The 20667-nt window shown below is 47.6% G+C and overlaps 1 protein-coding gene across 1 annotated transcript in view; it reads left to right on the top strand.

Annotated features, from left to right (window-relative positions):
- LOC141092872 (uncharacterized) overlaps nt 1-20667 on the top strand; it is a 135491-nt gene that overhangs the window by 26802 nt on the left and 88022 nt on the right. The window contains exon 8 of the mRNA XM_073579181.1: nt 11157-11256. Coding sequence (XP_073435282.1) covers nt 11157-11256 — 100 coding nt within the window. The remainder of the gene's footprint in view (nt 1-11156; nt 11257-20667) is intronic.

The raw sequence follows: 20667 nt of genomic DNA on the forward strand, positions 1-20667 counted from the left end.
TCCCAAGGCCCCTTTTTCCACCCTCAAGTGCTCAGCTTGCACTTGACGGCGTGGAATTTAAGAGGCAGTTATTGAGGACAAGAGGATTCTCGGAGTCCTTAATTACTACACTACTACAAAGTAGAAAACAGTCCACAACCCAAATTTACACTAGAATATGGAAAAAATTTCTTCAATTCCATACAGTACCTCATACAGCAGAAGTTCCGATAATCCCAATCTTGGAATTTCTGCAGAAGGGTAAAGACTTAGGCTTAGCAGTAAATACACTGAGTACAAATATCGGCATTAGGAGCACTATATGGCCATAATATAGCAGGCAACAAGTGGATAACTCGTTTTATTACAGCATGTGAACGAATAGCTCCAATCCACATACCCTCCGTCCCTACATGGGATCTAAATCTGGTCTTAGACGCCCTAACGGTAGACCCCTTTGAGCCGATCGACACAATACCCTTCAAATACTTAGCACTTAAAATGGCCCTCTTAGTATCACTAACCTCAGCTAGAAGAGTGGGTGATATCCAAGCCTTGTCAATAGATCCACCTTTTTTCCAAGAATACCAAGACAGATTAGTATTAAAACCAGACCCTGCCTACCTGCCAAAAGTGGCAACAAAATACCATAGATCTCAGGAGATACTCCTCCCAACCTTCTATAAAAATCCCTCTACTCCGGAAGAGCAGAAGTTCCATACTCTGGACGTCAAAAGAACTGTCCTAAAAGGTATTGAGAGGTCCAACAGTTGGAGGCAGAGCAGGGCCCTATTTGTTTCATTTCAGGGCTGTAAGAAGGGGTATGGAGTCACGAAGAGCACCATTTCCCGGTGGATCAGAGAGGCCATTCGTTTAGCCTACTCCGCAAAAAACGAAGATCCTCCAGGGAACATCAGGGCGCATTCCACCAGGGCAATGGCAACCTCTTGGGCGGAAAAGGGAGATGTTCCGATTGAAACTATAAGTAAGGCGGCAGTTTGGTCATCCCCCTTCTACCTTCTATAAGCACTACAGACTTGATCTTTCATCAACCTCTGACTTAAGCTTTGGCAGGACTATCCTTGGCACGGTGGTCCCACCCAGGTGATGGTCTCTGGAATCTCTCCAGTGGGTGCTGTCGTGGCGAAGAGTAAAAAGCCGGATTACTTACCGGTAATGCTCTTTTAATGAGTCCACGACAGCACCCGCTCACTTCCCCCCCTAAAGATATCAATAGTTAAAGTATATTAACCAAATAATGGATAAGAAAGATGTTAAAATAAGAGAACATTGCCTAATCCTTGGCGGTCCTTCTGGTACTCTGAAACGTAAAACTGAGGAGGAAAGGCGGACCGCCCCGTTTCTTTCCTGTAGGGTTTCCTGTTCCAAATGGGCGGATCCGATACCTCCAGTGGGTGCTGTCGTGGACTCATTAAAAGAGCATTACCGGTAAGTAATCCGGCTTTTTTTATGGATATCTTTGAGAAATGGCTTTCTTCTTGCCACTCTTCCATGAAGGCCAGATATGTGCATTGTATGACTGATTGTTGTCCTATGGACAGACTGTCCCACCTCATCTGTAGATCTCTGCAGTTCATCCAGAGTGATCATGGGCCTCTTGGCTGCATCTCTGATCAGTCTTCTTGTTTGAGATGAGTTTTGTTTTGTTTTGTTTTTTTAATTCGTTTATTGAACCAAAGGCAGGGTATACAATATGCAAACTGACAATGATGAAAATTTCATGTAACACACACACATTTCTCAGAGCATTAATGTCAAACAGTGTATGTATACCAGCTGTACATAGAATAAATCATACTGTCAATTGCCTTACACTAGTCTGTGCGTTATCATTCAAATAACAAAGCCTGCCAAACCTTTAAAACCTTACTACTATTACATAACAGCTATTTGCAGCCTATGTCTATATAATTAGTTCTTATCATGCGGTATCTCCATCCTACGGTGAGAGGAATTCCACCTCTCCCATATCTTCTCAAATTTATCTGGGCACCCTCTGTTCTGATAGAGCGTACGCTCGTATGGTATAATAGAGTTCACCAATTCTATCCAGGCCCTAAGGGAGGGATCCGAACACCCCCCCCCCCCCCCCCATCCACCGCAGTGCCAGCACCTTCCATGCCATGAACAATGTCTCTCGTAAGAAAATCCCAGTATAATGTCCCCATGTCTCATCATCCCACACCACAAACAGACAAACCAATGGCTCAAGGGGAACAGGAATCTGTACCAGGGAGGTTAATAATGACGTTGCCTCTTTCCAATAATGTATTATAATTAGACATTGCCAAATCATGTGGATAAAATCTGCATCGGATGCATGGCACCTCAGACACTCCGAGGATTGATAACGGCCCATCTTAAAGAGTCGAGTCGGAGTCAAATATGATAGAACTTTATATTATAAACCAATCATTCTATTGTTAATTGACGGAGACACCTTAGTTGGTGACTCCAGGATTTCCTCCACTCTTCTCCCTGCGTATCAGGGATGAGCCTTTCCCATTTCCCCCTAACCAAGCATATGGCAGATTCCATCCCCACCGATAGCATGTGTGTGTACAGTGAGGAGATGAGACCCTGGGGACCTTGTGACTTAAGAATGCCTATCAACGGTAGAGACGAAATAGCACTATTCATACCGACACATCTTGTGTGATTGGAAGGCTGATCTTAATTGCAAATATCGGAAGAATTGTGACCTCGGGGCATTGCACTTAATTTGTAATTGTTGAAAAGATAATAATGTACCACATTCATATATATCCCCTATTGTAGAGACATTGTACTGAGGCCAGAATTCAGAAGATGGGTGGGCAAGCAGTTTCAGAAAATTAACTAATATTCCATAAGGGCATTTCAGCTATATCACTAAATCCGACCACCCTCTTAATCTGTCGCCACACTAGTCTTGCCAGACGAAGCATGGGTAGCAAACGTGGGACTTAAACTTTTTCCATCTCCAAGAATCCTAGCGGGCAATCAGCATGTGCGGCATGAAGCAAATAACTCTCAGAATTAGGAAGGTGATTACCGGGCATCCACTTATTTATAGCTCTTGCCTGAGATGAAAGTTTAGAGGGACGGCTGGGTCTCGGTAGATTTTTAGTATGATACTCTATCCATTTCAATATGATTGCTTGCGCAGTGCTCCTTGGGATGTTTAAAGTTTTGGAAATCATTTTATATCCAAATCCGGCTTTAAACTTCTCCACAACAGTATCACCAACCTGCCTGTTGTGTTCCTTGGTCTTCATGATGCTCTCTGTGCTTCAAACAGAACCCTGAGACTATCACAGAGCAGGTGCATTTATACAGAGACTTGATTACACACAGGTGGGTTATATTTATCATCATTAGTCATTTAGGACAACATTTGATCATTCAGAGATCCACAATGAACTTCTAGAGTAAATGGACCAAATAATATTGCACGCCCCACTTCTCAGTTTTTGTATTTTCCCTTCACCCATGATAGCACACCTGAGAGGGATCCGCCCCGCCAGAACACGAACCTACTGAAAAATAAGGGGCGGCACCTCCCCCGCTTCAGTTGGGTTCCTGTCCTGGAACGGGATCCCAGTCTGACAGCGGCGGTGCCTGTCATGGAAGAAGATGGACCCAGGGCCATCTCGGCGCGGGAAGAGCAGGTCTGCTTACCTGCAGCGCCAGCCGTCGGTGGCCTGGAAGCGCAGTCCCCGGGGATCCTCCTGCAGGCCCCGGGTTCGTGCGGGTGCGGTAAGGCAGGCGCTCGGCAGCGGGGCGCTCCTCCGTGCCTCCCTCCCCCTGCGCGCGCCCTATCCTTCTCCCTGGGACGCCAGGGAAAGCCAGGGCGGTTTCCGGCATCTGACGTCAGCGGTGCACCCTGGGAGTGCGCCGGCTGACGTCACAGACGCGACGGCAAGATGGCGCCTGGTGCAGTAAGAATGGCAGCCGGCGGTCGCAGGGGGGAGGGGAAGAGATCGCTTACCGGATGCACCTACTTAGAGGACAAGGAGCAGGGCAGCCATGTGATACAATGGGGTCACAGCAGGAGCGTTAACCGTCTCTGCCCCCATCGCAGACCTCTGCACGTAAGCATGGCAGCCGTTCAAGCGGCAAAAGCAGTAGCCGGCCGAGCCACAGATCGAGAGATTCCTCGAGGTCGAGAGAGCGCAGACCACATGCTCCAACACAGCCCCCGAGTCTGGTATCCGACTTTGTGGGTGGTGAGTGATCTTCGTGAAAGTTAGACCAATATTAATAGGGTCCTTCTTGTGTTATTTTTTCCTTAGGGAAAAGGCAAAAAAGCAGGGAGCAAGAAAAATAAGTGTGCTATATGCCAGAGCCCCCTAGCTAGAGATTGGCAAAAGGACCTTTGCACCAGTTGTATTCAGCGAACTATGGCGGAGGAGGTGACGAGCCTGGCAACTAACCTCAGATCAGTCATAAGGTCCGAGGTAGAAGGCTCACTTAAAATGTTAAAGAAAGGAAAAAAAAATAGGAGACTCCCAAAGTTCCTCATCAGACTCCTCCTCGTCTGAATATCAGGCCGAGCACATGTCGTCGTCGTCGTCGTCCTCCTCCTCCTCCTCAGATAGTGATACTGAGGGCAGGCCGTGTTTTACGGTAGAGGATACAGATGCGCTCCTTAAGGCCATTAGGACAACCATGGGCCTACAGGCAGAGAAAGCAACTAAGTCCCTAGAAGACGTCATGTTCGGGGGGTTACAGGAAAGGAAAAAGCGCACCTTTCCAGTTAATGAGAAAATCCAGGCGCTCATTGAAAGAGAGTGGAAGAAGCATGAAAGATCAGGTAGCCTTCTTCCTCCTCAAAAAGGAGATATCCCTTTGAGGGTAAAGATACGGAAATATGGGACAAGGTCCCAAAAATTGATGTAGCAGTATCCAGATCATCCGAAAGATTGGCCCTGCCCCTAGTACTCCTGAGTCTTCTAAGAGATCCGCTAGATAAGAAAGCAGACTCCTACCTAAGACATACTTGGGAAGCAGTGGCAGGGGGACTGAAACCGGCAATAGCCGGCACCTGCACAGCTCGGTCCTTAATGATCTGGCTATAGCAGCTGGAAGAAAAACTTGCATCTAAAGTTTCAAGAGAAAAAATCCTGGGAGACATGTATCTTCTACATGGAGCAGCCGCTTTTTTGGCCGACACCTCTGCCGATTCCATGAGACTGACGGCGGCGGGATTATCCAACGCCGCAAGGCGTGCATTATGGCTTAAAGACTGTCCTGGAGATCTACAGTCAAAAGCTAAATTGTGCTCTCTTCCGTGTGATGGACAATTTCTATTTGAGAAAAATTTGGACGACATCCTGGAAAAAGCGGGTGATAGAAAGAAGGGCTTCCCTAGATTTCCTGGAGATCAAAGGAGACCGCCCTTTCGGAGGGGAAAATTCAACAGAGGCCGTCCTCCGGGGGATCGGAAAAGATGGGAGGACAAAAGGAAGAAAGAGTCTGGTTTCATGTTTGGCGGAGCCGCTTCATCCGCAAAGGAATCCCACAATGACGCCGATATCCCAGTGGGGGGAGACTGATGCTCTTTTTTTCAAGCCTGGGAAAGTATATCTTCCAATACCTGGATTCTAAACATTATAAAAACAGGCCTCAAATTTCCTTTTTTTTTTTTTTTCAACGGCCAAGAGCATCGTTTGTGGTGACCCCCGTCAGGAATGGGATAGAAGAGCAGTTGGCCCTAGAGGCAGAAATCCTAAGTCTGCTGGACAAACACGTTCTGACCGAAGTTCCAAGCAAACAGGAGAGAAGAGGTTTCTACTCACCCCTTTTCATAATAAAAAATCCAAACCATTCATTCAGGACGATTATAAACCTCAGAGGCCTCAATCAATGGATAGAAAACCAGACCTTCAAAATGGAGTCAGTGACTTCGGCATAAAGCTTTTACACCACAATTGTTTTATGGCCGTAGTCTACCTAAAAAATGCATACTACCACATCCCGATCAATCCAGAGTAGCAAAAATACTTAAGGGTAGCTCTCTACATCCAGGGCAACCTCAGGCATTTTCAATTCAGAGCCCTTCCATTCGGCATATCCATAGCCCCGAGGGTGTTTACGAAGGTCGTAGCAGAGATGACAGCCTTCCTCCGAATCCACAACACGATTATAATACCCTACTTAGACAATTTCCAACTCAGAACATCACTGCACAGAACAAGTGGAAAGGGTAACAGATACCCTACAGAGACTGGGCTGGATGGTAAATGTCAAGAAGTCAAGGCTACAACCCCTGAAAAGACAAACATTTTTAGGATTCATCCTGGACTCGGAACAGCAAATTTGTCTTTTACCAGAGGCCAAATTGGAAAAGGTGAGGAATATGACCTTGACAGCCATAGACGAGCCTCACATGACCCTGAGAGGGGCGATGTCCTTACAAGGCACTCTGACAGCCTGTATTCCAGCGGTCAGATGGGCACAATTTCATACCTGTCAACTGCAGACAGAGATCCTATCAGCACAGAAATTGCTAAGAGGATGTTTAGAAGGGAGGCTGGAACTTTCCTTTAAAAGTCAAAAACTCTCTCAGATGGTGGTTAGACAGGGCAAACCTAGTAGCAGGAACATTGTGGCACAGACCAGTGTCCGATGTGATTCTGACGGACGCAAGTTCCTCTGGGTGGGGAGCGCACCTGAGGGGACAGGCAGCCCAGGGACCCTGGGAACACCAAGAACAAAACGCATCCTCCAACCTAAAAGAACTACGGGCAGTAAACAAAGTCTTAAAAAAATTTATTCCCAGCCTAGAAGGCCGCAATGTCCGGATCATGTCTGACAACAAAGTGACAGTGGCATATATCAACCACCAGGGGGGACAAGGTCACACTCAATGAATGAAACCAATGAAATTTTTTACAGAGCAGAACGACACCTACTCTCTTTAACGGCCCTACACATCAGAGGGGTAGAGAACATACAAGCCGATTTCCTAAGCCGCAACACATTAAGGCAAGCAGATTGAGCCCTAAATCACTGTGTTCCAGAAAATAGTACAACTCTGGGGAGAGCCGGTAATAGACCTCTTTGCCAACAAAAGCAACAGGCAGGTAAAGAGATTCTGTTCACTAAACCCAAAAGAAGAGCTATGGGCAGTGGACGCATTGCAAATTCCGTGGGATTTCAAACTGGGTTATGCCTTTCCTCCAGTAGCTCTAATCCCAGCAGTGGTGAAGAAAATAAGAGATCAGGCCAGGGTAATCCTAATAGCCCTGTTCTGGCCAAAAAGGCCCTGGTTCTCACTACTGCAGATGATGTCCCTCTCAGATCCATGTGTACTACCAGAGATTCCAGACCTGCTAGCTCAGGGTCCGGTATTCCACACGCAAGTCAAGGGGTTCCATCTGATGGCGTGGAATTTGAGGTCACTTTTAAAATAAAAAAAAAAAAAGAGGGTTCTCCCCTGGGTTGGTGGCTACGCTGATGAAAAGTAGAAAGCCAGTAACCACTAACACATACGGTAGAACATGGAATAAGTTTCTGCAGTTCCTAGGGAAACCGTTGGACCAAGAACCCCCGATCAAGGCCATCTTAGAATTCTTACAGGCGGGGCTACAGCTAGGTCTAGCAGTAAATACACTTAAAGTACAGGTTTCAGCACTAGGCGCTCTATATAACTGCAACATAGCCGCAAACAGATGGATGGCCAGATTCATTAAATCCTGCCAGAGGTCTAAACCAATCCCATTACCAAAAATAGCTCCCTGGGATTTAAACCTTGTGTTAGAAGCTCTCACGAAAGAGCCATTTGAACCGGTGCAACAACTACCAGTAAAATCTCACCCTAAAGGCCATTATTTTAGTGGCGCTTACATCGGCCTGTAGAGTAAGTGACTTGCAGTCCCTCTCAGTTAATCCACCTTATACCCAGGTGTACCAGGACAGGGTTGTCCTAAAAACAGACCCTGCTTATTTACCGAAAGCTGTATTCGATTTCCATGTAGCCAGGAGATTATCTTCCCCTCCTTCTGTGAGAATCCAAAAAACCCAGGAGAGGAGAAATGCCATAAACTAGATGTTAAAAGAGCCCTCTTAGAGTACTTATCAGTGACTAGCCAGTGGAGGAGGTCCCAGTCCCTATTTGTAGCCTTTCATGGTGCCAGGAAGGGCTATGGAGTATCAAAAGGGACTATTGCCAGATGGATTAGGGAGGCCATTAGTGTAGCTTACACAGCTAGTGGTGTTCCGATTCCTGACGGCATCAAGGCTCATTCCACCAGAGCCGTGGCGACCTCCTGGGCTGAAAAAGCAGAGGTATCAATTGAACAGATTTGTAAGGCCGCTACCTGGGCCTCACCCTCAACCTTTTTTAAGCACTATAGATTAAATCTATCCTCCTCTGCTGACTTAACCTCTGGTAGAAGGGTGCTGCAAGCGGTGGTCCCTCAGGTGTGCTGTCATGGGTGAAGGGAAAACCACCATGGTTACTTACCGGTAGCCGGTTTTTCCGGAACCCATGACAGCACCCGTATATCCCCCCCCCCTCCCTTTTCACCTTATGGGTGTGCACGTTAACAGGGTGTATTTGTGTGATGTGGTGTTGGATAAACATGTAACTAAGGCTAGTTTCACACTAGCGCTTTTGAGCGCAGCGACGGCCTGCGCACGGCCACCGCTAAGCCCCCTGCCGCGCCTCCACCGGTAGCTCCGCCTACCAGCGCATGACGCTGCATGCGTCCCCTATCTTTATCACTGGGGCTGCAGCAGGTTGCGTTTGGCGCAGGTCGGCGCACCGTCAAAAAGGCGCATGCGCCGCCAAACGCATACTGCGCACGGCCTGCGCCCCCAGTGATAAAGATAGGGGAGGCATGCAGCGTCATGCGCTGGTAGGCGGAGCTACCGGTGGAGGCGCGGCAGGGGGCGGGACTTGGCGTCGGCCGTGCGCAGGCCGTCGCTGCGCTCAAAAGCGCTAGTGTGAAACTAGCCTAACCAGGAAGTACTCTCAATGCTCTGTAACCAACTGAAGCGGGAGAGGTGCCGCCCCTTATATTTCAGTAGGGTCCTGGCGGGGCGGATCCCTCTCTCAGGTGTGCTGTCATGGGTTCCGGAAAAACCGGCTTCCGGTAAGTAACCATGGTGGTTTCCTCAAAAATTTAAAATAACCAATAAATTTCGTTCAACTTCACAGTTGTGTCCCACTTGTTGATTCTTCACCAAAAGTTTACCTTTGGTATCTTTGTTTGCAGCATATGTGGGAAAAGGTTGAAAAGTTCCAGGCGGCCAAATACTTTCCAAAGGCACTGTACTTGTCCGTATAGGGCTCCTACAGCAGTATTCTTCAGGGTTTCCCAAAGTCTCTCTGGGGTGCTGGCCTTAGCGTCAACATCACACAAAGGATCTATCTTGCTATATCCAGGGGTAGGTAGACAGACAGGTTGGATGGGTTTTAAGACAACCTCCCTCCCCCCCCCCCCCCCAGCTTTGGGACCGGTGCCTCAGACAAAGGCCCTACAGAAGGTGATTTGTGGCATTTGGAGAGCAGAGTGGTCATGAATGGACTGTCGGGAAAAGTCAGCGGTGGTTCATTAAGAGGCATGGACACATTCAGGCTGCAGATGATAACGGAACTAATTGAATTGGACCTTTTTGTAAGGTAATAAAGACTCTAGATAAGACCTGGGAGTACACAGAATGATAGAGGAACAAAACACTCCTAAAATCAGTAAAAATATGAACATAGAATTATACACATACCATATCACATCACAGAGGGCTTCAGCAGTTCATTTACTGTTTTTTTGACCTTCAAGGTTTATTGTCAGTATCAAAAGTGTTCTCCTATTTTAGGGATAGGGGATATCCAATTCTTGAGTTTTGGGAATCTGGCTTCTGAAGCCCCCAAATCCAAAAAAACAGGGCTCTAGATCACAAGATAGACCATGAATGAATCAGAGGTCGATCATCCAGTTCCCTGATCTGAGCTTGAGGCCTAAGTGGATAGAGTATGACCGCTCATCCCCTGACATATGCAATAATGTTTTTATAGGACTGGTGTTTTGTGTAAAATTAAAAATATACTTTACCTCACTTTTAAGGAGAGTGTTAACTCGAGAAATGCTATTTATCTGGGTTTTTTTTTTTTTTTTTTTGTAAATGGCGTTTTTGAAGAGCATCTGTAAGTAAGTTCATGACACCCAAACCACGGGCCGAATGAATCAGTCTGACTGCCGGATTAGCTGAAGCATGTCAGAGAAAACATTGGGCTCGATTCATTAAGACTGGTGTTGTACACGCCAATCTTAATGAATGGGCTTGCTGGTGTATGGGCCTAATTAAGACAAACCTGAAAGGGGTGCACACCACTTAATTAATTAGGTGCATCTCTTAACTGTTGGGCACCGCCACCAGAGATGTAAATTCTGCCAATTTTGATGAAGCTGTCTGGAACTGGTGTGACAATGGCAAATGTCAAAATTTTTGCTTACATTGTCAGTGCAGCAAATGTTTTACGCCAGAAAACTACTGTAACCACCTTTGTGGATCCGGCCAGGAAGAATAGGCATAGATGTGACTAATCTGGTAGGGCCCTTGGCTGGCTTCTTCTGTGCATGATTAGTCTGACAGGTTCCCTTTAAGTCATGTTTAGCTGGTTTAATAGAACAGTGGCTACAATGACTACATGAAGTCATACTCTCCCAGTAGCTGCTCGCTTCCAGTCATTTTTTTGGGCGGTTCAGTGAGCGGTTAGTCACTGCTCACTAAACAGTGAGCGTACTGAAATCGCTCCTTGGAAATCCCTCTGCAGAGCTTGTGTGTAGAGCTGAGAAAGTGCAGAGGAGTGCTCACTGTGTGCAAAGCTGTGACTGTAACTGCTCCCTAAACCACCTGAAATCCAGGCTAGCAGCTACTGAGGGCATATAACTTTTTTTTTTTTTTTTTTTTTTTGTGTGCCTGTAGCCCTCTACTTAATCAAGCTCCTCCAGGTTTAAATGCTTTTACCCACAGATTACCCCTACATCCGGTCAGTAGCACTTCTCAATATGACAGTTCCCTTTAAAGATCCTGTGGTACTAGATCATAAAAGCATTGTGAGCGAGGTGTCTTTGTATATTTTATATTATGCATAACTTTGTAATGTGTAATTCTGATATAGTAATCACACAATGTGGCTCTTGTGTAACATTTTTAATTCTTCCTAGGTGGACGATTGTAATACAGAGGTTGTTCTGTGCTGCTATTATGCAATTAATGTTTATTACTACAAGTACTCTGTGGATGGACTCAATGTGTTTGCCGTTAGTATCTTTTTGCGGTGTATGAACAAGTTCACGTTTTTTCTTTTTAACATGATGTCCTTATCAGCTATTACTGTAACCAGGTTATGTCTATTACTACATGTTAACCTTCAGATATTAGTATTAGTATTATAAAAAATTTTATATAGCACCATTGATTCCATAGTGCTGTACATGAGAAGGGATTCCATACAGATATCACTTAAAGTAAACAAACAAACAATGACAGACTGATAGGGCAGGGTCCTCTCCCCTCTTTCGGGCTTACCGTCTACAGGGTGGTGGGGAAGGAGACAGTAGGTCGGGGGTTGCAGCAGCTCCGGCATTGGTTGAGGTGGTAGCTCCTGTAGTGGTGGGGAGGCAGCGCAGTCATTGCAGGCTGTGAGCTTTCCTGAAGAGGTGGAGTTTCAGGTTCCATCTGAAGCATCCGAATGTGGTTGATAGTCGGATGTGATGGGGGATATTCGAGAGAAGTCGGCGGCTGAATGAGGAACCAATAGGTGTGGATGAGAGAAGTTCTTGGGAGGACCGGAGATTACATGAGGGAAGGTATCGGGAGATAAGTTCAGAGACATATGGAGGAGACAGATTATAGATGGCCTTGCAGGTCAGTATTAGTAATTTGGATATGCTAAGGGAATGGGAGTCAGTGAAGAGATTTGCAGAGGGGAGAAGTAGCGAGGAGAGAGATGATTTAGTCGGGCAGCAGAGTTAAGGGTGGACTGGAGATGTGCAAGGGTTTTAGCAGGCAGACCACAGAAAAGGATGTTGCAGGAGATGAGGGCATGCACAAGCATTTTAGTAGATTTAGGGTTGAAAGGACGGATTCTGGAAATATTTTTGAGCTGGAGGCGACAGGAGGTAGAGCTTGGATGTGTGGTTTGAAGGACAGGGCAGAGTCAAGGGTTACTCCAAGGCAGCAGACTTCTGGTACGGAGGTAAGCGTGATGTCGGTAATTGTGATGGGTCAGGTAAGGAAGATCTGTGAGATGGGGGGGAGAGATGATGAGTTCAGATCTGTCCACATAGAGTTTGAGGAAGCGAGAGAAGGAGGATATGGTCGATAGACACACGAATTCTGGACAGCAGAGAGTTGACTTCTGGGCCAGACAGGTAGATCTGAGTGTCATCAGCATAAAGATGATACTGGAATACATGGGACTTTGAGTTGCCCCAGGCCAAGTGTATAGATTAAGAGTAGGGGTCCTAGAACAGAGCCTTGGGGACTACAACAGAGAGAGGGTGGGATAAGGAGGGAGTGGGAGACGCTGAATGTGCAGTTGGAGAGGTATGACGAGATCCAGGATAGGGCGAGGTCTTTGATTCCAAAGGAGGAGAGTATCTGTAGTAGAAGGCAGTGGTCAACTGTGTCGAAAGCAGAGGACAGGTCTAGAAGGAGGAGTATAGAGTATCGTCTGTTAGCTTTGGCGTAAGTAGGTCGTTAGTAATCTTGGTGAGGACTGTCTGAGTGGAGCAATGGGGGCGGAAACCAGATTGTAAATGGTCAAAGAGCAAGTTAGAGGAGAGGTGGGAGGAAAGTTCAGCGTGGACGTGCTGCTCCAGGAGTTTGGAAGCGAATGGGAGCAGCGATATTGGGCGATAGCTGGACATGGCGGCTGGGTCAAGGGTTGGATTTTTAGCCCCTTAACAACCGCTGACGTACTGTTGCGTCAGCAGTCTGTATCCCCCGCTTTGAGGTGGGCTCCGGTGGTTAGCCCACCTCAAAGCCGTGACATGTCCGATGTTTTGAACAGCTGACATGTGCCCGCAATAGGCACAAGTGGAATCGCGATCCACCCGCGCCTATTAACTAGTTAAATCCCGCTGTCAAACGCTGACAGCAGGCTTTAACTAGAGCTTCCGGCCACGCAGCCGGAAATGAGCGCATAGCCGACCCCTGTCGTGATCGGGGGGGTCAGCGATGTGTTGACATAACAACCTGAGGTCTCAGAGACCTCGATGGTTGTTGATGAGGCATTGCTATGAGTGCCACCCGGTGGTCAGCGCTCATAGCCATGCTGTATTTCTGCTACATATAGGCAATATGCTCATTGCCTATATGTAGCAGAGCCAATCGAGTTGTGGATGCTTTTAACTTCCCATGGTGGCTATTGAAGCATGCCAAAATTTAAAAAAAAAAAAAAAAAAAGTTTTAAATATGAAAAATATAAAATTAAATCACCCCCCCCCCTTCGCCCCATTCAAAATAAAACCATTAAAAAACACACATTGGGTATTGCCACGTTCAGAATCGCCTAATCTATCAATAAAGACTAACCTGATCGCTAAACGGCGTAGCGGGAAAAAAATTAGAAATGCCAGAATTACATTTTTTTTGTCGCCACAACATTGCATTAAAATTCAATAACGGGCGATCAAAAGATTGTACAGTATCTGCACATAAATGGTATCCTTAAACACATCAGCTCAGGGCGCAAAAAATAAGCACTCGGCCAACCCCAGATCACGAAAAATGGAGACACTAAGAGTATCGGAAAATGGCACAATTTTTTTTAAGCAGAGTTTGGAATTTTTTTTCACCACTTGGTCAAAAAAGAACCTAGACATGTTTGGTGTCTATGAAGTCGTAATGACCTGGAGAATCATAATGGCAGGTTAGTTTTAGCATTTAGTGACTCTATCAAAAAAGCCAAACAAACAAGTGTGGGATTGCACTTTTTTTGCCATTTCACCGCACTTGGATTTTTTTTTCCCATTTTCGAGTACACTACATGGCAAAACCAATGGTGTCGTTCAAAAGTACAACTCGTCCTGCAAAAACGAAGCCCTCACATGGCCATATTGACGGAAAAATAAAAAAGTTATGGGTCTGACAAGGGAAGAGAAACGAAAGCGCAAAACCAAAAAAAGCTCTGGGGGTTAAGGATAGGCGTGATTGTGGCATGTTTGAAAGCAGAAGGCAAGGTACCGGAAGTTTAGTGATAGGTTGAAGAGGTGGGATAAGAGTGGTGGTGATGAGGAGATGGGGTGGGGTCAAGTGCACAGGTTGTGCAGTGTGATTTGAAGAAGACAATTAAGCTCCCCTTCAGTGATGTTGGCGAGTGAGATTATAAGGGTCTGGGCATTGGTCTGGTATACAAAGTGGCTGTGGTGGTTGAACAATGAAGACTTGCCTTGTTTGGTCAATCTTATTTTTGAAGTGTGTGGCAAAGTCCTCAGCAGAGATGAGGGAGGTTGGAGGGGGCAGTGGTGGGTGGAGGAGGGAGTTAAGAGTTTTGAATAACTGTTTGGGGTTGTAGGATAGGAAAGATACGAGGGTTGTGAATTAGTCCTGTTTAGCAGAGGTGAAGGCAGATTTGAAAGCAAATGTTGCCTGTTTGACTGCAGTGAAGTCATCTGTGAAATAGCTTTCTTCCAATGCTGCTCTGCAATCCGGTACACTTGCCGGAGCTTTTTAGTGGTGTTATTGTGCCAGGGTTGTCTGATATGTTGCACTCTGCCATGAACCATAGGGGCAACTGCGTCAAGAGCTGATGCGAGAGTGGCATTGTAGAAAGCAGTGGCACGGTCTGTGTTGTGATGTGAGGATATGGATGCCAGTGGTAGAATAGTCAGAGCGTATAGGTGTGCAAGGTTTCTGCGGGGGTGCGCATGTTGCTGGACATAGGTGACAGGAAAGGAGAACAGGGATGAGAAAGTGAGTAGATGGTGGTCGGATAGAGGGAGAGGGGTGGTGGTAAGTTGGATAGAGAGCAGAAGTGGGTGAAGACCAGGTCTAGTATATGTCCATCTGTGTGGGTGGCTGAGGAGAACCACAGAGCAAGTCCAAAGGATGAAGTAATGGGCAGGAGTTTGGAAGCTGTTGACTGAAGAGTATCAGTGGGGATGTTGAAGTCACCCATGATAGTGGGGATGTCAGTGGAAAGTAAGTGAAGAAGCCAGGTAGAGAATTGGTCAATGAAGGCAGTGGCTGGGCCCAGAGGTCGGTATATGACGACCATTTGGAGGTTGGAGGGAGAGTAGATGTGGATAGTTGACTTCAAAAGAGCGAAGGGAAGAGGTGGGATTGGGTTAAAGGTGCAGTTAGAAGAAAGACCCACTCCTCCACTGTATCTGTTGCCAGGGCGAGAAGTGTGGTTGAAGTGGAGGCCGCCGTAACACAGTGCAGCAGGGGAGGCGGTGTCGGCCATGTTTCTTTGAGGCCAAGGAAGGCATGACACCAGAGCCCACCTTTCCCACAATAACCTGCATTGTTTAGAGCTGGAGAACATGCTGCTCCCTTATAGCTAGTTTGTCCTGCATTCCAGTGATAATGAATATTGGATCGATTTTTTTTTTTTTTTTTTTTTTTTTTTTTTTTTTTTCTACAGTAATTCCAGTAATTCGATTTAAAGTCTCAAATCAATTTGGGGGATAAAAATTATTCTGCTTCAATTATACAGTCTTGTCACTGATTTATGCTGGATGATTTTAATTGTATAGAACCATTCTGTAAATCTTAATTTTACACATCAGTACATGCTTTTCTCCTGTGCCTCATTGGGGGACACAGACAGTGGGTTTTATGCTGCTTGCCACTAGGAGGACACTAAGTGAACACAGAAAAAAGTTAACTCCTCCCCTGCAGTATACACCCTCTCACTGGCTGAGATTTCTCCAGTTCTTGCTTAGTTTCTATAGGAGGCACTTGGGTCTGGCTTCAGACCCCCACCATTTTCTTTTTTTAAAAAAATTTTGAATTTTCTGTAAATTAAAGTTTAATTTTTTAATTAACGGAGTGAAGGGGGCGACTGTTCCTTTCAACGGACCGCTCTCCCCTATCCAACAACAGGTGAGCACGTGGAGTATAACTCCCCGTATACTTTCCTGTGACGACGGGGCATACCTGATTCTTCTGGGCGACTGTTTCTTTACGGTCCCAGTCTCCCCACACTGATATGAGGGCGAGCGCACGGAGAAGTTTTCAGAAGCGCTCTTTGGATACCCTGAATCAGCCCCAGAGCTCTCCATCCCCCTGTCCATAGGGAGGATCGATTGAGCAATACCCTTTTAAGAACTCCTCCAGCTCTGCTACATCACTTGGAGGATGACAGACCTGCAGCTGGAAGGCCCCGGACACCGTGGCCTGCCTGAGCACTGGAGTTCGGGTATGCGGTCGGGTCCTTGTCCCCGGGAGAAGAGCTGACTTGGCGTCAGCGGCGGTACACTGGCGCCCGGTCACGGCCCCCCCCCCCCCCCCCCCACCCGGCGCTTATCGCTAGGAGGCCAGAAATTTAGTCCCCGGCTTTTAGGCCTACTAGGCCTGAATTTACATAGCGCCACCGCCCACGTCCTTGGCGCTTCTCGTTCTGTGCGAGAGGCGCCCTACCAGTCTCGGGGGCCATGGTTTTTTTTGTTTTTTTTTCCTCAGCCTGATGTGGGACTGCTGCAAAGCGCGCACACTGATGGACAGAACCTGGTGTCACACAGGACCACCGTTATTCCTCCCGGGGACACAGCACAGGACCGAGAGTAAGCTGCATCTGCTCTCAGATTAAAGCTTAACCCCTTCTCTGCACATTCCCTGCAACTGCAGCCTAGGCTCTGCCTTTAACCCTTTCAGGGGCACTATGTCTCAATCTAAGGAAGCTAAAAGGGCTACTAAGAAGCACACTGCGTTCTTTACTGCCTGTACCACTTGCAAGGCTGCCTTACCCTGTGCCCAGACTAATACGTTTTGCATGGATTGTGACCCGGCTCGTACTCAAACACCACCCGCCACTGCTATGACAGAGCTCCTTGCGTTTAGTCCCCCTGAGTGGGCTGCGTCCCTGTCATGGTCTGTGGAATCGCTGACCAAGGCTATGGATTCCCTCGTGGAATCCTCTTTAAGTCAGAAGGCGTCTTTATCGCCCGAGCAGGGCTCTGGAGACAGCAGGGGCCGTACTCTTTCAAGGGATTCTCAGGACTCTAGATAGCATCCCATAGTCACACTCGTGCTTCAGCATCGGCGAGTTCTGTCTCTCGCTCTCCCTCTCCTAACGTTTGCAGCGAACATGACTCTGAATTCGCGTCTGACACGTCAGTCCCTCAGATTCCCCCCAAATGACCAAGAGTCGCTTGATTTTCTTATAGAATCAGTCAACAGGATTCTGAAGTTGGATGAGGAAAATATTCACGCTATCTCCTTTAAGAGGACTAAACGTGTGCTCAGGTTATTTGCCAGCCATCTAGAGTCTAAGGACATTGTCCAAAGACATAGGGACCGACCACATAAGCGATTTACAGGGCAAAAGCCTACCGAGGCTAAATACCCTTTTGCTCCAGATCTAATGAAGGATTGGTTACAGTCCCTTCGGTGGACCCTCCTGTTTAGCATCTTCTAAAATGCTGCTATCCGTTTCTGAGGGCTCCTCTGTCAGAAATCTCTCCAATTATCAAATTGACTACCTCGCTCGCTCAGTTTTTGAAGCTTCAGGAGCGGCACTTTTTTTCCATCCTTCGCAGCAACTTGGGTCGCTAAGGCAATGGCCGCCTGGGAAGAAGTCTTAATTACTGCCTTCAAGGTATCATCATTCTTCCTCCGGAGGCAACCAGTGTTGCCAGGCAGATAACTTACGCAGGGGACTTTGTAGTGGACGCTTCTTTAGATGCCGTCAATTGCGCTGCTCAGGCAGCTGCTAATGCAGTCTCCATTAGAAGAGCCTTATGGCTCCATGACGGGCGGGCAGACTCAACTTCCAAAAAATCATTGACTTCCCTGCCCTATTAAGCGGGTCGCCTGTTTGGAGAGAAACTGGACCAGCTTATTTTTGACTCTACCGGGGGGAGAAAGTAAATTCCTTCCCCAACAAAAGGCTGTCCGGCCATTTCGGAATCAACAGCCAACTCCTTTTCAACCTTTAAGCAACAATTCCAGTTGGTCCTCCTCAACCTTCTCTTCTGGACCAAGTCAGGCCCTGCAAGGAGACAGAGATCACCAGGTCTCATACAGACCTAACTGATCTTGGAAGCCCAGGCCAAGGGCATCTGGATCTAGAGGAGCCAGATCCCATAGATCCTCTACACAATGACTTGTTGTGGTATCCGGCGGATACCGACAAATTAGGCGGTCGTCTACTTTCATTCAGTCAGACCTGGCTCGCGGTCGTTCACGACGAGTGGGTCAGGGAGCTGGTGTCCTCCGGATACAAAATAGAATTTGCTTCTCTCCCTCCGACACGTTTCTTCCTGTCCTCTCCTCCCAAAGAAAAGATAAGAGCCTTCCTTCGGGCCGTTCATGCACTGCAAAGAAACGTAGTAATCATTCCGGTCCCTCAAGACGAAAGGCTCGAGGGTTTTTATTCAAACCTTTTTTGTGGTTCCAAAGAAGGACTGAACGATGTGGCCCATACTGGACCTCAAGCTGTTAAATCAGTTTGTCAGGGTACGGCGATTTCGAATGCAATCCCTCCGATCAGTTGTCGCCTCCATGGAAAAGAGTTCCTATCATCCATCGACCTCAAAGATGTGTACCTTCACATCCCGATTTTTGCCCGTCCCATCAGCCGTTCCTGCGCTTTGCAATTCACGAGGAACACTTCCAGTTTGTTGCCTTGCCCTTCGGACTCGCCACCGCCCCCAGGGTCTTTACCAAGGTCATGGCCATTCTTCACGCTCGGTGGTGCTCCCGTATCTGGACGATCTGCTGATCAAGGGTCCGTCCCTTCCAGCCTGCGAGGAATCCGTGGATATCACAGTAAATACTCTTTCTCGCCTGGGTTGGAAGATAAACTTCTTCCCCCAACGCCGGCCCAGCAGATTTCCTTTTTGGGAATGGTCTTGGACACTTCCCCGCGGGTTGGTCATTCTCCCTCCAGAAAAGTCCCAAGCTTTGCAACAGGCAGCGTGGACTCTTTACCGTCTGGTTTCTCATTCTATTCGTTTCAGCATGAGAGTTCTCGGAAAGATGGTGGCCGCAATGGAATCGGTGCCATTAGCACAATTCCATCTCCGCCCTTTGCAACAAGCCTTACTGTTGACTTGGGACAAGAACCCGTTTTCCCTGGACCGTCCGTGCCTTCTGTCTCTGTGGGTCAGACAAGCCCTCAAGTGGTGGACACTGAAATCCTCCCTGAGTCGAGGGAGGTCTCTTCTCCCAATACAATGGTTGGTAGTGACCACCGACGCAAGTCTTCTGGGCTGGGGTGCGGTGTTTTGTCACAACACAGCACAGGGTTGTTGGTCAATTCAGGAGTCACGTCTCCCCATAAACCTTTTGGAGATATGTGCGATCATATTAGCTCTACTGAGTTTCCACCATCTCCTTGCAGGTCACCCCATCAGGATCCAATCCGACAGCGCCACGGTTGTAGCGTATATCAACCATCAGGGGGGTATTCGGAGCAGGATGGCCATGCACGAATTGAGTCATGTCCTCCATTGGGCCGAGACCAACCGTTCGCCCATCTCAGTGATCCACATCCCGGGCATAGAGAATTGGGCAGCAGACTGTCGCCAAGGCCTTTCCTTGGGAGAGTGGTCTCTTCATCCGGAAGTCTTTCAGCAGATTTGCCGTCGTTGGGGCACTCCGGATGTGGATCTCAAGGCTAAACAACAAGGTTCCTCGGTTCATTGCCCCATCGCGCGATCCATGCGCCATCGGAGCGGACGCCCTAGTTCTGCCGTGGCACCGATTTCCGGCTCCCATACTTTTTTTTTTTTTTTTTTTTTTTTCCCCCCTTGCTCCCAAGGGTCATGAAGATCAGAGTGGAGGGAGTACCAGTGATCCTAGTCGCGCCAGATTGGCCAGGCATGGTACTCAGAACTAGTACTAGTCGCCGACGTTCCTTGGCAACTTCCAGATCGTGTGGATCTACTCTGTCAGGACCCGATTTACCACCAGAACTCCGGGGTCCTGTCTTTGACGGCGTGGCCGTTGAATCCTGGATTCTAGCACAGGCTGGGTTTTCTCACAACGTGATTTCCACCATGATTAGTGCTAGGAACCCCGTGTCCAAGCGCATTTATCACCGCACCTGGAAAACCTTTTCATGTTGCAAGGATCATGGTCGATCCCCCTCCTAGTGTTTTCCATTCCTGCCATATTGGAATTCCTACAGTCAGGAATAAAGTCAGGCCTTGCGCTTAGGTCGCTCAAGGGCCAAATTTGTTTTGTCAGTCCTATTCCAACGCAAAATTGCCACCAAACTTCAGGTCAAGATGTTCATTCAGGGAGTTTCTCATGTAGCGCCCCCCTATAAAAGGCTATTGGAATCATGGGACCTTACCTCGGTTCTTGGGGCCTTACAGGGGGCTCCTTTTGAACCGCTGCAGGATGTACCACTAACTATTCTCTCTTGGAAGGTGGTCTTTCTAGTGGCATTTACATCAATCAGACGAGTTTCGGAATTGGCAGCCCTGTCCTGCCGCCCTCCGTTCCTGAATTTATCAGGACAAGGCAGTTCTCAGGACGTCCCCGTCCTTCCTGCCCAAA

This window comes from Dendrobates tinctorius, unplaced genomic scaffold (assembly GCF_039654945.1).
Source record: "Dendrobates tinctorius isolate UK_male_01 unplaced genomic scaffold, ASM3965494v1 ptg000062l, whole genome shotgun sequence".
In the NCBI taxonomy this organism is placed as follows: domain Eukaryota; kingdom Metazoa; phylum Chordata; class Amphibia; order Anura; family Dendrobatidae; genus Dendrobates; species Dendrobates tinctorius.